We start from the raw sequence: 16,134 nt of genomic DNA on the forward strand, positions 1-16,134 counted from the left end.
AGGCCTGGGAGATTTGGTTACATGTGCATCCAAAATAACCCCTTTTCCCAACCTAAAGCAGCATCTCATCTTCCAACAAACCCAGTGACCTCCATCTTAAAGAGCTTGTCCTTTGAACTGCTCAATATTCCAGGAGGGTAGCAGGCCTCCGACAACAGTGTTGATTTAACTTGTGATGAAGAGGAAGAAATCAATAGGTTATGAAGGAGAGCACTGGTGAGATTGTGTGTGTGTGTGTGTGTGTGTGTGTGTGTGTGTGTGTGTGTGTGTGTGTGTGTGTGTGTGTGTGTGTGTGTGTGTGTGTGTGTGTGTGCGTGCGAGAGAGAGAGGTACAGTACGGAGAGAGAGGTAGTAGAGAAAATAGCCCTTGGCGGTACCAGGAAAGAGAGGGGAGGCAGAGATCGCAGAAATGCACACTGCAGAACCCACCGTCTGCCGGCCATCGATTTGGTTTTAAACTCCTGACTAGCTGGGATTTCCACCGCAGCGTGCACCCTTCCTGCGCTCTTTTTCACTCCCTCTCCCTCCCCACCACTTTGCCCTGCCTGGAATGGCTGCTTACAGCACCCTGGGTCACCTGATTGGCTGCTTACAGCACCCTGGGCCATCTGCTGTGTAACAGAGCTGTTTGTTGGACTGGGCCTCTACCTGCTGTCTGGATGACATCACACTGCTGACTGAGGGAAAGATGTGGCTTGTTCAGAGCATAATTCCAATGATCTTCACACCGCCTGGATTGACTATGGATAGACTGTTGGTGAGGCCAAAGGCATGATTGAACCCATTCATATATGTTGACAAGATTAGTGGAACTGCCCCAGCGGAAAGTTTTGAATGAACACTTGTGAAATAACAACACACACACTGCAGTAAGTGAATATTATGTTGGTCCCAGTGTGACAACAGCCTCTTGTTTAGAGTGTGAGTGTTATTCGCTGAGACGTTCCCAGAGATGAATGGCTGGTTGGTTGGCTGGTGGTGCAGTCGACTGCCCTATGGTGCGCAACCAACTGGGCAGTGTAGCCTATAGGACGTGAGTTCCACACAGCAGTCCAGACCCAACCACAGATTGTATGAGAGAGGGGAACACAAGCTGCAGTCAGGGCCTCCGACACCTCCCACCTCTTCATGGAAAAACAGACAGAACATCATAACAGTAACTCATAAAGGACTATTTTGTCTTTTCCCCAGGTCCTGAGACCGCTTTATGAAACAGGCCACAAATACCTTGCTCTAGCTGGCTTCTCTTAAAACAGTAGCTTCTCTCCCTTCTTCTCAGGGCCACCAAAATGTTGTTCATGTTCTTTTAGTAGGTGTAGGAGTTGGGGCCATTCAAAAGACAGTATGGAATTGAACAGATCAATAGGACTCCTTTAGTCCTTTTAGAACAGTCGCTGGGCTCCATTGAAGGCCTTCGCTCCACCAGGGCGTCTACTCTCAGTGACAGTGGCATTGTGGCACAGTGAGGTGCAGGTATTGAAGACGTCAATACCTTTTCACTACATCCAGAAGGCTACGTAGGAAAGCCACAGTCTCTCTACGTTTCATAAGAATGAGATCTTAAAATTACTACAGTTTAAGACGTCACCACTCTCACCTTTCAGTCAATGAGGAAAGATTGTAAGTCAATTGAAAGGGTTGAATCAGTAACGTGGGAGGCAATATGGCCTAGCTCCATTGTCGTGGCTAATTCCTCCCTATGCTGTATTCAAATCCGAGCCGGAGCGGTTGTGACCGTGAGATATGCCACATCCCCGTGGTAACAGGGACTCTTCAGTGGAAGAGGCAGGAGCCTGGGCTTAATTAAAAATGCATTACACAGTCCTCACCTACAAAGGGCTTTTTAATTAGCTCCAAATTTACACTGTCACTTAGCATCCGTTCGCCGCCGCCACGAGGACGCCAGACACGCTATCGGAGAACGGTATTGAGTGCTAGGTGAGATGTCGCAGGTACCGGTTGATATGGCGCTAATTGGGCTTGCGCTTTGTGTTAGCTAATGCAAGCTAGAGATATGGTACTATTGTCATTTTCACCTGGCAGAGAGAGCCGCGTCACTGGCGTGCTTGGAAGTGTTGATGTACTGATGAAGCATGTCTGGCTGCAAGGATGTACAGCTGGGTCGTCAGGTGGCTACATAACATATAGATGTACAGCTGGGTCGTCATGTGGCTACATAACATATAGATAGATGTACAGCTGGGTCGTCAGGTGGCTACATAACATATAGATGTACAGCTGGGTCGTCAGGTGGCTACATAACATATAGATAGATGTACAGCTGGGTCGTCAGGTGGCTACATTAGATGTACAGCTGGGTCGTCAGGTGGCTACATAACATATAGATAGATGTACAGCTGGGTTGTCAGGTGGCTACATAACATATAGATAGATGTACAGCTGGGTCGTCAGGTGGCTACATTAGATGTACAGCTGGGTCGTCAGGTGGCTACATAACATATAGATAGATGTACAGCTGGGTCGTCATGTGGCTACATAACATATAGATAGATGTACAGCTGGGTCGTCAGGTGGCTACATAACATATAGATGTACAGCTGGGTCGTCAGGTGGCTACATAACATATAGATGTACAGCTGGGTCGTCAGGTGGCTACATAACATATAGATGTACAGCTGGGTCGTCAGGTGGCTACATAACATATAGATGTACAGCTGGGTCGTCAGGTGGCTACATAACATATAGATGTACAGCTGGGTCGTCATATGGCTACATAACATATAGATGTACAGCTGGGTCGTCATGTGGCTACATAACATATGGATGTACAGCTGGGTCGTCATGTGGCTACATAACATATGGATGTACAGCTGGGTCGTCATGTGGCTACATAACATATAGATAGATGTACAGCTGGGTCGTCATGTGGCTACATAACATATAGATGTACAGCTGGGTCGTCATGTGGCTACATAACATATGGATGTACAGCTGGGTCGTCATGTGGCTACATAACATATAGATAGATGTACAGCTGGGTCGTCATGTGGCTACATAACATATAGATAGATGTACAGCTGGGTCGTCAGGTGGCTACATAACATATAGATGTACAGCTGGGTCGTCAGGTGGCTACATAACATATGGATGTACAGCTGGGTCGTCATGTGGCTACATAACATATAGATAGATGTACAGCTGGGTCGTCATGTGGCTACATAACATATAGATGTACAGCTGGGTCGTCATGTGGCTACATAACATATGGATGTACAGCTGGGTCATCAGATGGTGAGGATTTGAGTAGACTGAGCAGAGGAGCTTAGGCCAACAACCAAGTAAGCCACTCCCCGAAGGCAAGAGACTTTCACCCACACTGTAGCGGAATATTATTTTTTTTACCCCCAATTTCTAGGTATCCAATTGGTAGTTACAGTCTTGTCTCATCGCTGCAACTCCTGTACGGACTCGGGAGAGGCGAAGGTCGAGGGCCGTGCGTCCTCCGAAACAACCCAGCCAAGCCGTACTGTTCTTGACACAATGCTCACTTAACCCGGAAGCCAGCCATACCAATATGTCAGAGGAAACACTGTACACCTGGCGACCGTGTCAGCATGCACTGCGCCCGGCCCGCCACAGGAGTCTCTTGTGCGCGATGGGACAAGGACATCCCTGCCAGCCAAACCCCCCCCCCTAACCCGGACGACGCTGGGCCAATAGGGCGCCGCCCCATGGGTCTCCATGGGAAAGGAACCTAGGACTATAGCCACGGTTCCTATACATGTTCTCTGTCCAGGCTCCCAGCGAGCCCAGGTTCCTATATCTGTTCTCTGTCCAGGCTCCCAGCGAGCCCAGGTTCCAATATCTGTTCTCTGTCCAGGCTCCCAGCGAGCCCAGGTTCCTATATCTGTTCTCTGTCCAGGCTCCCAGCGAGCCCAGGTTACTATACATGTTCTCTGTCCAGGCTCCCAGCGAGCCAAGGTTCCTATATCTGTTCTCTGTCCAGGCTCCCAGCGAGCCCAGGTTCCAATATCTGTTCTCTGTCCAGGCTCCCAGCGAGCCCAGGTTCCTATATCTGTTCTCTGTCCAGGCTCCCAGCGAGCCAAGGTTCCTATATCTGTTCTCTGTCCAGGCTCCCAGCGAGCCCAGGTTCCTATATCTGTTCTCTGTCCAGGCTCCCAGCGAGCCCAGGTTCCTATATCTGTTCTCTGTCCAGGCTCCCAGCGAGCCCAGGTTCCTATACATGTTCTCTGCCCAGGCTCCCAGCGAGCCCAGGTTCCTATATCTGTTCTCTGTCCAGGCTCCCAGCGAGCCCAGGTTCCTATATCTGTTCTCTGTCCAGGCTCCCAGCGAGCCCAGGTTCCTATATCTGTTCTCTGTCCAGGCTCCCAGCGAGCCCAGGTTCCTATATCTGTTCTCTGTCCAGGCTCCCAGCGAGCCCAGGTTCCTATATCTGTTCTCTGTCCAGGCTCCCAGCGAGCCCAGGTTCCTATATCTGTTCTCTGTCCAGGCTCCCAGCGAGCCCAGGTTCCTATACATGTTCTCTGTCCAGGCTCCCAGCGAGCCCAGGTTCCTATATCTGTTCTCTGTCCAGGCTCCCAGCAAGCCAAGGTTCCTATATCTGTTCTCTGTCCAGGCTCCCAGCGAGCCCAGGTTCCTATATCTGTTCTCTGTCCAGGCTCCCAGCGAGCCCAGGTTCCTATACATGTTCTCTGTCCAGGCTCCCAGCGAGCCCAGGTTCCTATATCTGTTCTCTGTCCAGGCTCCCAGCGAGCCCAGGTTCCTATACATGTTCTCTGTCCAGGCTCCCAGCGAGCCACTGACAAAATGAGAGCAACACTTTGAATATGAGTTGAGACTCCAGCTCGGTGCCTCAGCATCTGAAGCTGGGAGAGGTCACACACACGTGCTGAGCTCATCTCTCTCATTTTTGATAGAGCTGTCGCGCTCTAGAAACGGAAGTGCAATATCCGGTGCTGCACTGGGCATTGGTTGGCCGGCCCAGGTCACACTGTCTAAACAGGACCAGAGGGGAATCTTAACAGTCATAACAAAACATTCATTATTAAATGGGCAGGAGTCAGTCATTCACACTCAACTTGTTTTATGTCTCACCCTCTCGCTTTCATTTTTTTTTTGTGACCAACTTTTTCTTTAGTTTGTCATTTTTCCAGAAGGGGTTTAAAGGTACAGGTATAACATTCAAAATCATGTTCATTCAGATATAGTCATACATTCAGTTAGAATATTTGCATGACATATTTCCTACAATCCTCTAATGATGGACTGCCACTCGAAAGAAGAAAGTAAAACTAGCAGAGAAATGCAACAAAGACAAACCACTTCAATAGTTTAGTAATGTTCTGTATACAAGGAAAACAAACAAGACTCACCCTCCCCAACTCATTCCACCCAACCTCCTCAGTCCCCATTCACCCGCCCGCATCCTCTCTCCCCACCAGAAAACTGTTTCCCATCCCTTCCCACCCTGCATAGCCCCCCCGACCTGAAGAACGCATGCCTAACACCCCCTCCCATCCATCCCCTGAGTCTCACCTTACATTTCCCCAGAGGCAGTAGGGATGACAACACATTATATTGACGGTGTGTGAATTGAACCATATTGCTATCGTGTCTGAGTAATCTAAATGTAAGAATTACATTTGGAGTCAGGGAAAATGTATGGGAGTAAAAAGTACATATTTTCTTTAGGAATGTAGTGAGGGTAAAAGTATAAGTTGTCAAAAATATAAATAGTAAAGTACAGATACCCCAAAAAACGACTTAAGTAGTACTTCTCCCTCCCGTCCGGCCGCTCGCCTGCCTGCTTGCCTGCCCGCTTGGCTGCGCTGCACGGTGAATGCAAACTATTGTGCAGCAGACCCAGGTGTTAGCACTCAGGGAGAAAGCAAGCTGAACCTCCCTCTTTGGCTGGGGCACAATCGGCACTGTGGTGCATTTGGAAAGAGCTTTGGGGGTGGAGGGGTGAAGAAAACATTCCGTTTCATTTGAGAGCCCCTATCGGGGTAGTAGACGGGTGCTTTCTTTATGCAAACAGATAACGTCTGTTGATCTGCAATGGGACGCGGGGAAACTGCGAGGACAAGCCAGCTTTAGACGGCTCTGAGCTAACAGCGGTATAACAACAGACGTAAAATAAAAATCTACGCGAAAAGACGCAGCCTTGGCATGGCCTCTTTTGAATGAGTCATCCATGAAAGTGTTTGTTTTTCTCCGTCTCGTAATGGAAACCCACAAGGCCCTAAGATAGAACTACTCCTGCATACCTTATTTTGATTTGCTTTTCGCCAGAGCACTGTGACGACGGTGTACCGATCTTTGGATTAGCGTATCACAATAAAGCTCACAACCTACGTAATATACATACATCAGAGGTTATGAATGTTCTTCTGGCAAGGTTAGGGTATGGAGGAAGGCCCTGTATCTGTCATTGGTAACTGAGTGCAGGGTAAGGACAGTGGATGCCATGGGGGAGAGAACCATGTCTGGGATGTGTAGAGACTAAACAGACAGACTGTAAAGAGTTCTCCTCAGCTCCAGTGGCAGAGAACAGCATGTCTGTCTGTTTCCTCAGCTCCAGTGGCAGAGAACAGCATGTCTGTCTGTTTCCTCAGCTCCAGTGGCAGAGAACAGCATGTCTGTCTGTTTCCTCAGCTCCAGTGGCAGAGAACAGCATGTCTGTCTGTTTCCTCAGCTCCAGTGGCAGAGAACAGCATGTCTGTCTGTTTCCTCAGCTCCAGTGGCAGAGAACAGCATGTCTGTCTGTTTCCTCAGCTCCAGTGGCAGAGAACAGCATGTCTGTCTGTTTCCTCAGCTCCAGTGGCAGAGAACAGCATGTCTGTCTGTTTCCTCAGCTCCAGTGGCAGAGAACAGCATGTCTGTCTGTTTTCCCAACTAACATGGCAGTGATGTCACTCCAAGTCTTCATCTATCATTCTAGCAGCAGCGAGAAACGGCCAATCCGATAACAGATACAGCAATGGATCTCTGAAAGTCTGGTAAGAATCAAGCATAGGCATGTGGCTGATTGGTACTGGCCAACTGTAATAGGAACATAAGTGACTAAACTTTAATCGGGGACCAAGTTAATCAGGGACCATCCTTAGGCGCTGACAATTTAGACCCGTACTTACTTAAGTGTGCTGCACCTATCATTGCTGGTTCAGTGACACATTTTTAATCTAACATTAAGCACAGGAAATATCCCTAAGGTGTGGAAAGCAGCTTTTGTTCTGCCATTACATAAGGGAGGTGACGGTAGTGATTTGGATAACTATCGACCCACCCCTTGTCTGGCAAAGAACCTAGAATCTATAGTCAACAAACAGTTACAATCTTTTCTTTCTGCTAACAGTATTCTTAGCACCAATCAATCTGGTTTTAGATCTAAACACAGTACCACATCGGCCACTATGCTTGTTGTAAATGATATTGCAAATGCCTTAGATGATAGAAAGCACTGTGCTGCGTTGTTTGCAGATTTGTCAAAAGCTTTTGACACTGTAGACCATGCTATCCTTTTGAGTAAGCTGTCATCTATAGGACTGGGCACTGATGCCTGCCGATAGTCATAAAACCATCTTAAAGATAGAACTCAGGCCGTCATGGTCGACGGGGTCAAGTCTGACCCCTTACAGTTACTTAAAGGGGTCCCTCAGGGTTCAATAATTGGCCCACTATTGTTCTCACTTTATATAAACAACATTGGTGATGATGTCAGATATTTTAAATTCCATTTATATGCAGATGACACAGTGATGTACTCTATTGCTCCAAGAGCGGACCAAGCTTTAATGCAGTTGGAGTCTGATTTTTGGATACTACAGGGGTCTCTTTTACAGCTTAAACTTGTTTTAAACGCTAAGAAAACAAATGTCATGTTTTTTTCTAGGTCTAAACTCTCAGTTAGAAACACTTTTGGAATCACTAGCTTGGATGGTACTCAAATCAAACAGGTCTCTGCATATAAATACTTAGGGGTATGGTTAGATGATAGGCTTTCTTTTAAAAAACATGTTACTGAATTGGAAAAAAATCTCAAATTCAAGATAGGGTTCCTTTCCAGAAACAGGGCTTGTCTGTCCTCCGTAAATAGAAAAAATATTGTGCAGGCTACTTTTATGTCCGTTTTAGATTATGGTGATATTATCTATATGCATGCATCGGCAAACACATTAAAACCACTGGATGCTATTTACCATTGTGCACTCAGGTTTATCACGGGTGATAGTTACAAAACTCATCACTGTATCCTATATCAAAATGTGGGTTGGGCCTCTATCTGTGAGGCGAGAGCAACATGCTCTCTTGTTTATTTATAAAGCACTTCTTTTAAAACTACCTCCACATATATCATCATTCATTTCCACTAGATATACTAAGTTTAAAACCAGATCACAGATGTGGATTACATTAGAGAGACTCCTGCGGTCTCCACAGAGTTGGGTAGGACTGCCTTTAGTTCCTTTGCACCTTATTTATGGAACAAACTGCAGATCCAACTTAAGTTAAACACTCTGGTGTCCCTTGCCCACTTAAAAATGTTATGGAGGATCAATATGATGTTGTCTGTGATTGTTTCTGTTGAATTGTGTCTTTGTTTTGTATGTTTGAAATGTTATTGTCTGTATGCCTAAAACTGTACATGTCAACATGTTTACACAGGGCACAGCCGTAAAAGGGATCCAGGTCTGTTTTCCCTGTTAAAATAAAGATTTTTTTTTTTTTAAGTTCATTAAAAGAGTGTTTGTAAAATGCTAAAAGAATTTGCTAAACCGTCAATGACCTCCAATGTGTTTCATTCTGACAGTATTAATAGGACGTACAATAACATGAGCATTTATGAGTCTCTTCTCCGAGCCAAAGCTCTCGAGGTGAGGGAGCCATTTTGTTTTGTGTTCCGATGACGCATGATTTGTGCCTGCCCACCAACACCGCAGCAGAGCGTTACGCCACGACGGCGTTTCCACGCACGCTCAAAACCCGTTTAATAACAGGGTTATAAATCTGGGAAGCAGAAACGGCGAGCTAGCAAAAGGCGGAGACTCGCCGTTAATCTTGTTAATACTGACGCTGCACAAAAGAACGAGCAAAAATCACAGCCCATTAACATTGATAGGTGACGTCTGACGGGCCTTCTCCCAGACGCCGAGGAAAACTGCTGCCTAACGTCTATATATCCACGCTGTGGCAATTTTCAGGGCCTCTTAAAAAAATCATTTTTAAAGAGCGCCGGCAGGGTGAGTGCAGCGATTAACCTAAAATTGGATCGAGAACGGAGGTCTTGCAAACTAGAAATCAATCAGAGGTTGGGGAGGGCGGAGTGAGCCATAGTGCTGTAATCAGTGTACATTGAGGCTGGCCGAACTTCTAACTGGCATAAAGCAGTAGGCAACCCAGAGGCCGCCCATAACAAGCAGAAGGAAATGTCTGTCTGAGCAGCTACAGTACATCTACACCAAGCCTATTCACGCATCTATTGGGGATTACTTCAAGTAACTGTTGGCTACAGTGTGCCACTAACTTTGAGGAAAGGCGAGGTCATTTCCTCTACTCTGATAGAGCAGAAACAATGCTCATAAAATGAGAATGTCAAGGACACGGCTACAGTGATGGGGAATGCATGGAGGATACAGACGATGGTATATAATAAAAAGGTACAGTGTGAGCTGGGAGAGTTCAGTGGCACAGAAGCCCCGAGGTCCTATTGCCGCCCCCGCCAGTAACGCCACACTCCAGCGCGGGAAGTAGGACTTCCCAAAGCCAGAGAGGGTAGAAAGTAATCCCATTACAGTCCCACTGCAAAACACATTTCCCCCGCTGAACACCATTCATACATAAGTAAATATCATAAACCCAATCATATTGAAATGAGGGAGCCAAGACAAGGAGAAGAGACCGCTCTGAGAGGCTTGAGGCATGATTTACATGCAATGTCAACTCCGTAGCTTGCCAGTCATGCATTATTCATCCATTTTATTGACTGCCGGGGATTCTATTAGGTGATAGCAGGATATTCGCCAGAACAAAAGCTGATGGTGGCTTTCATGATCGTTGGCCTTGCGTGTGCAGAGCTGATTGACGGGAAAATTCAAAGAGTCGCTACAAGCCTGGGTATTTTGTAGGAGATTCAAGACGGGGTGAGGAGAACAATTTATATTCAACACGTGACTTGCAACATACCATCACGCTAGTGCTTAAACCAGATAAACGGCAAATCTTATGTCATTGGCTATAGGTATTTTTTACAAAGCCAGTGTGCGTGGGTCAGAGAATTAGGAACGAGGCTTCTTCACTTGTAAAGGAAAGGGGGATACCTAGTCAGTTTTACAACTGAATGAATTGAACTGAAATGTGTCTTCTGCATTTAAGCCAACCCCTCTGAATCAGAGGTGTGGGGGGCTGCCTGAATCGACATCCACGTCGTCGGTGCCCGGGGAACAGTGTTTCATTTAACCTTTATTTAACTAGGCAAGTCAGTTAATTAAGAACAAAATCTTATTTACAATGACAGCCTACCGGGGAACAGTGGGTTAACTGCCTTGTTCAGGGGCAGAACGACAGATTTTTTTACCTTGTCAGCTTGGGGATTCGATCCAGCAACCTTTTGGTTACTGGCCCAACGCTCCTACCCGCTAGGCTACCTCCCGCCAATAGTGTCTTTTAAAAGGGTCAACTTTTATGACTTCCTGCCCTACACTAGCAGATCCACACCACCAGGGGACTACATAGGGACACCGCCTTGCTGATGCTACTGATTTGGCCAAGGAGCTAGAGTGTACAGGCCACTATAGCAGAAGTAAAAGGCTGAGCATTGAGCATCATCTTTTTGCCTTTATACATTATCAGGGTAGAGACACCACGTTGTATGGTATGACCAGCTCTTGCAACAGCTACATGTTGCAAAACGTCTAACAGAGTAAATACAGAGCTAACTGCAGCAGTAATTATTATTGCAAAAAAAATTCTGCCTCCATCCAAACCATGGCCGGCAGTTTTTACAGACATCCTTTTTTAAACCACTCAGACAGCGCTGGCACTAACACAATGCCAGACAATGCCAGCCGGTGTTCATACACAGACGTGGCTCTTACTCAACTTCCCATTCTCCTACATTTCATTTAAATCGCTGCATTCATGCCGTCACCATGTTTCATCCTACATCAAAAGGGGGAGATGAGAGGTTATTCTATATGGTCTTTCATATGTTTACTAGAAATATCAATAGGCCCAACCTCATCCTATACTGTAGACCATTGCTGACCAACCCTCTTCCTGGAGATCTACTGTCCTGTAGGTTTTCAGTCCAACCCTAATTTAGCTAGTGGGGGCGAAGAGAAGATTTTGCTATTCTTTAACTAATTTAATGCAATTCTACCCATTTTGCCATAAGGTGGAGAGAAATGTTCAGATTCATTATTTTAATTTTTTTTGCATTTTTCAACTAAAACAAAAATGAAAAGATATACATTGGATCATTGGACCTGCCGTAAGCTACATATTATACATTAAGTGTGAAACATTACGCAAGGATTATATAGAGATGCAATCAATATGATGTGAGATTCTCCATATAGTCAATAAAAGGTTGCCAAATTCTGTAAAATGTCTAACATTCCTCAAGCAGTACGTGATTTTCTCCAGTGCGATACAACTATTAACTTCCGATAGCCACATTGCAACTGGCAGGGAGGAATCCGATTTCCATTTCAAGGCAATACATTTCTTGGCAATCGCAAGCAATATTTCTGTTAGCTTTATAGTTTGGCTTTGCCTAAGATTGGAATTAGTAAAGTTACCCAGTAGACAGACCTCCAGGTCTAAAGGGAATGCAAATCCATGAATTGAGGATATTGTATCTCATACCCCCAGCCAGAAACGGTGTAGTTTTTTTTAACACTGCCAAGTGGAATGGAGGAATGTTCCCTCATCTGAGCCACATCTAAAACATAGGGAGGCGATATCAGGGTTAAACTTGTGCAATCTAGATGGGGTGATATAGAGCTGATGGAGGAAATTAAGATGGATAAATGTTTAGAATTTGAATATGATATCCGAGTGAGACTAACAAAATCAATGGGGGAGCCACAGCCGTTCATTTGACCATGATTACTAAGTTTAGATAGGTCAATTATTCTAGCAGCCAGCTATCAAAAACATGTCAGCTGACATGAGCTAAATCAGTGACCGACATAAGAGAAAAACTGCTGATGCAAAACCACATTTAAAAATTGCACCTTGAGTATAAAATGAAAAAGCCTTCGAAAGGGGGTTGCCCATTCCTGCTGCAGACAATTGTTTGATTGTGCAATGGCATGACAATGAAGGAATGACAGAAGAGTTGGCTATGCAGGTAGAATATGGAACTACGACGTCTGTCCTGAGAAACGTAGAACGAGAGTCGGGCTTCTGAACCTCAGTCACACTAACCACTACCACCAATGTGTTAAACAGCCACTGTTGAGTAGAATGAATCTCCAGACCTCTCTAAGAAACAGACTAGCCAGAGGAGACCCTGTAGAGGTGACCCTGTAGAGAAACTGTAGACCCCTCTCCCTCCAACTCTCCATCTTAAAACATATTCTCTCTGACTCATCCTATAAACAGGGTTTTTTACCAGGCCAGAGATGCTCCCGCAGCGAGACGTCAACCACCTTTTGAGTGTCAGCGCTGGAGCTTGAACATAAATCAACTTTGTCCTCTTACCGAGTCATCGCCATCTCTACACATCTCCGTAAACTTCCTGTCGGTCGTGGGAGATACGGGATTCACAGTCTACTTCAACAGCTCTGATTGCGATACGGTTCCATACAGTCGACCAATTATGAGGCTCCGTACGGATTCCCTCCCCTTTTCCTCCCTCCGTTCCAATTATTACAAAGTGACAGCGCTTCTCTTCCTCTGAAGTCTGCCTGGGAGGGAAGGGACGCGCTGAAGGAGAAACTAGATCAGATCTCCACTCTGCCAGCGGTTGCTTAATTGTCAATCCTGTGTTACAATGTTAGAATGGCCTAACTTAATGTATTCAGCACACGGCTGTGCGTGTTCCTGGGTAAAGTGGCCTGGGTAAGAAGGGAGGACCTCCCATTTGTTCAGCACACGCTCTAATTAACAATGTAAGCACCCCCCCAACCCAGAGGACCACAGGGATATTTGGAATGTGGGCAATGAAGAACATATATTGTAATGAATATTTAACTTATTTACTCTCCTATTATCAGTCTGCCACACTCAGCTGTGGTTTTCAAAAATGACACACTGCATCCAAGACCAATATACCAAGATAGTGAGATAGTCAACTCTACCGGGACTGAGACAGAGGCTGATATGAAAGAGTCTGACACTACATTGAAGATGTTCTCTTGTTAGAAGGAGACAATGTCCTTGTCAAGCTGAACTTCAGAAGAGATGTGTTAAATGTGCGAGACAACGTTCTTAACCAAAATAATGAGCCCTCATCTCTCGTCTCTGTTTCTTAGCCTGTCCCCTGAACTTACATGCTTATTACCGGAAGGGACAAACTGAAAACACGGCTGTGTGGTAACCAGGTAAACCCCACACAAACCAAGGCAGGAACTTTGGAATTGGCCAGATCTCAACCCTGTGTGTGTCAGTGTGCGTGAGTGTGTATAGAGACTGTGCAAAAATTCAAATGAATACAAGGGTCAACTCAGATAGCCCGTGTAGCCACTCTGTTAGCTATTCTGTCCACACAGCTCTCCCAGGGGTTTGGCTTGATCCACACCTCTCCCAGGGGAGGGCTAAGAGTGTGACTCTCCCGGGGTTTTAATTTGTGAACTCCCTGACACGGCTGGCAGCCCCGACCTTGTTGTCTCCCTGCTGAAGTGGCAGTGTTGTTGGCCCCGTCAGTGGCGCGCTCAGACACTCAGCCCCAGTGGCGTTAACACCTCAGGAACAGGCGCCAGCTCTTTAAGTGTTTGCACTTTGGGCACAAGGCACAAAGGAAGCTGGTACTGCTATAGGAGTGTGACTAGGAACGTCTGAGGGCTAGAGGAACAGTCACACTACCTTATGGACATGTTTAATGACTGATTCAATCATCAAAATGATTCAAACACTACAAATGAACAGACAACTTGATTTCTGTGCTAATATGGATGGCTATCAACAAAGTAACTTATGGCAATGAGGAGATGAAATAAGTATTTCCAGTTAGACAGCCATCTGAGGTCGTTTACAGCCATCTGAGCCGTTTGATTTATACTGTTGAGTTGGAAGAAATGGGTTCGCAAGGAATACACATTTAAAATACTCTCTAAAAATAGGGCTTCGGGTCCAACTCACCTCTCCTCGACAAGCTTGTCTCCCACCATCCATCGGACGTAGGGCGCTGGGTAACCCGTCACCACACACGGCAGCAGCAAACTGGCCCCCACCACTTTGGTCACAGGAAGTGGCTCTACCAGGAACTCCAGTTCTCTCTCCTCTCCGGTTTCTGTCCAAACAAAGAGCAGGGTCGACCTCTGGTTAACGTGTGTCATCATTCCTCACTTCAAAAGAGTCCCATCCTGAGATCTGATCTGGATCAGTAAAATGAACAAGACCTCTGGTGACCACTCAGGAGGTCACCCAATTGGCTGAACTGCTTTGCCCAAAGCTAACCCCTTGAGATGGCAAAAAGACAGTGACTCTGAAGATGTGATTAACCTCTTAATTAATAACCTCTTAATTATTTTAAGACCTTTTCAGGCTTGGGGGGGGGTCAATTTCAGTCAATTCAAGAAATTAGTTGAAATTCCCTTCAAAGAATTGAATTGAAAACAATTGCATTAATTTTCAATGAGGATTTTTGAAGTTAACTCAATTGCAATGGAACGGACCCCCCCCCCCATTGTTCTCTCAGTCAACTGTTTCAGTCCATGTATGGTACCACCAAAGAACTCCTGAAACGCCTTGTTGCTTCTATGATGCAAAACATCTTGTGTGTATGTGTGCTTGTGGTAGTGTGTTTTGAATACACACTCAGCCTCTGCCAGTATGGGAGACATAGACAAACACACCAGCTGGGACTCGTTGAAGTGTGATTTACCACCTCTAATATCTTCTCTGCGCTGCCTGACAGACCCCAGCCCTAAGCAACTCCACTAAATAAAAGTTCTGGGGGTTGAAGCTGTGACACAATGGAATTCAGCCCCCTTTGAGTGGAGATTGAGTTACAGTTCCCTCTCTGATAAGCCCACTGGGGGCTCTCTCTCGGTGTGTGCGTCTCTCTCTCAATTCATTTCAATTCAAGGGGCCTTATTGGCATGTGAAACACATTTTAACATTGCCAAAGCAAGTGGAGTAGATAAATGTACAAAAGTGATATAAACAATGAAAAAATGAACAGTAAACATTACACTCACAGAAGTTCCAAAAGAATAAAGACATTACAAATGTCATATTATGCATATATACAGTGTTGTAACGATGTACAAATGGTTAAAGTACAAAACGAAAAATAAGTAAGCATAAATATTGGTTGTATTTACAACGGTGTTTGTTCTTCACTGGTTGACCTTTTGGGCTCCCAAGTGGTGCAAGACTTTTGCATCCCAGTGCAAGAGGCGTCACTGTAGTACCTGGTTTGAATCCAGGCTGCATCACATCCGGCCGTGATTGGGAGTACCATAGGGCGGCACACAATTGGCCCAGCGTCGTCCGGGTTTGGCCGGGGTAGGCCGTCATTGTAAATAAGAATTTGCTCTTAACTGACTTGCCTAGTTAAATAAAGGTTAAAAAAAATGTGTAAAAAATAAAATCTGGTGTCAACAGGTAACAAATCTGTCTGCTGTGATGGCACACTGTGGTATTTCACCCAGTAGATAAGGGAGTTTATCAAAATCGGGTTTGTTTTCGAATTCTTTGTGAATCTGTGTAATCTGAGGGAAATATGTGTCTCTAATATGGTCATACATTGGGCAGGAGGTTAGGAAGTGCAGCTTAGTTTCCACCTCATTTTGTGGGCAGTGTGCACATAGCCTGTCTTCTCTTGAGAGCCAAGTCTGCCTATGGCGGCCTTTCTCAATAGCAAGGCTATGCTCACTGAGTCTGTACATAGTCAAAGCTTTCCTTAAGTTTGGGTCAGTCACAGTAGTCAGGTATTTTGCCACTGTGTACTCTGTTTAGGGCCAAATAGCATTCTAGTTTGCT

General features: G+C 45.7%; 1 protein-coding gene across 1 annotated transcript in view; it reads right to left on the minus strand.

Annotated features, from left to right (window-relative positions):
• Nucleotides 1–16,134, minus strand: part of neo1a (neogenin 1a) — a 291,539-nt gene that overhangs the window by 91,494 nt on the left and 183,911 nt on the right. Inside the window, exon 4 of the mRNA XM_045708311.1 lies at nucleotides 14,287–14,437. Coding sequence (XP_045564267.1) covers nucleotides 14,287–14,437 — 151 coding nt within the window. The remainder of the gene's footprint in view (nucleotides 1–14,286; nucleotides 14,438–16,134) is intronic.

This window comes from Salmo salar, chromosome ssa26 (genome assembly GCF_905237065.1).
Source record: "Salmo salar chromosome ssa26, Ssal_v3.1, whole genome shotgun sequence".
Classification (NCBI taxonomy): Eukaryota; Metazoa; Chordata; class Actinopteri; order Salmoniformes; family Salmonidae; genus Salmo; species Salmo salar.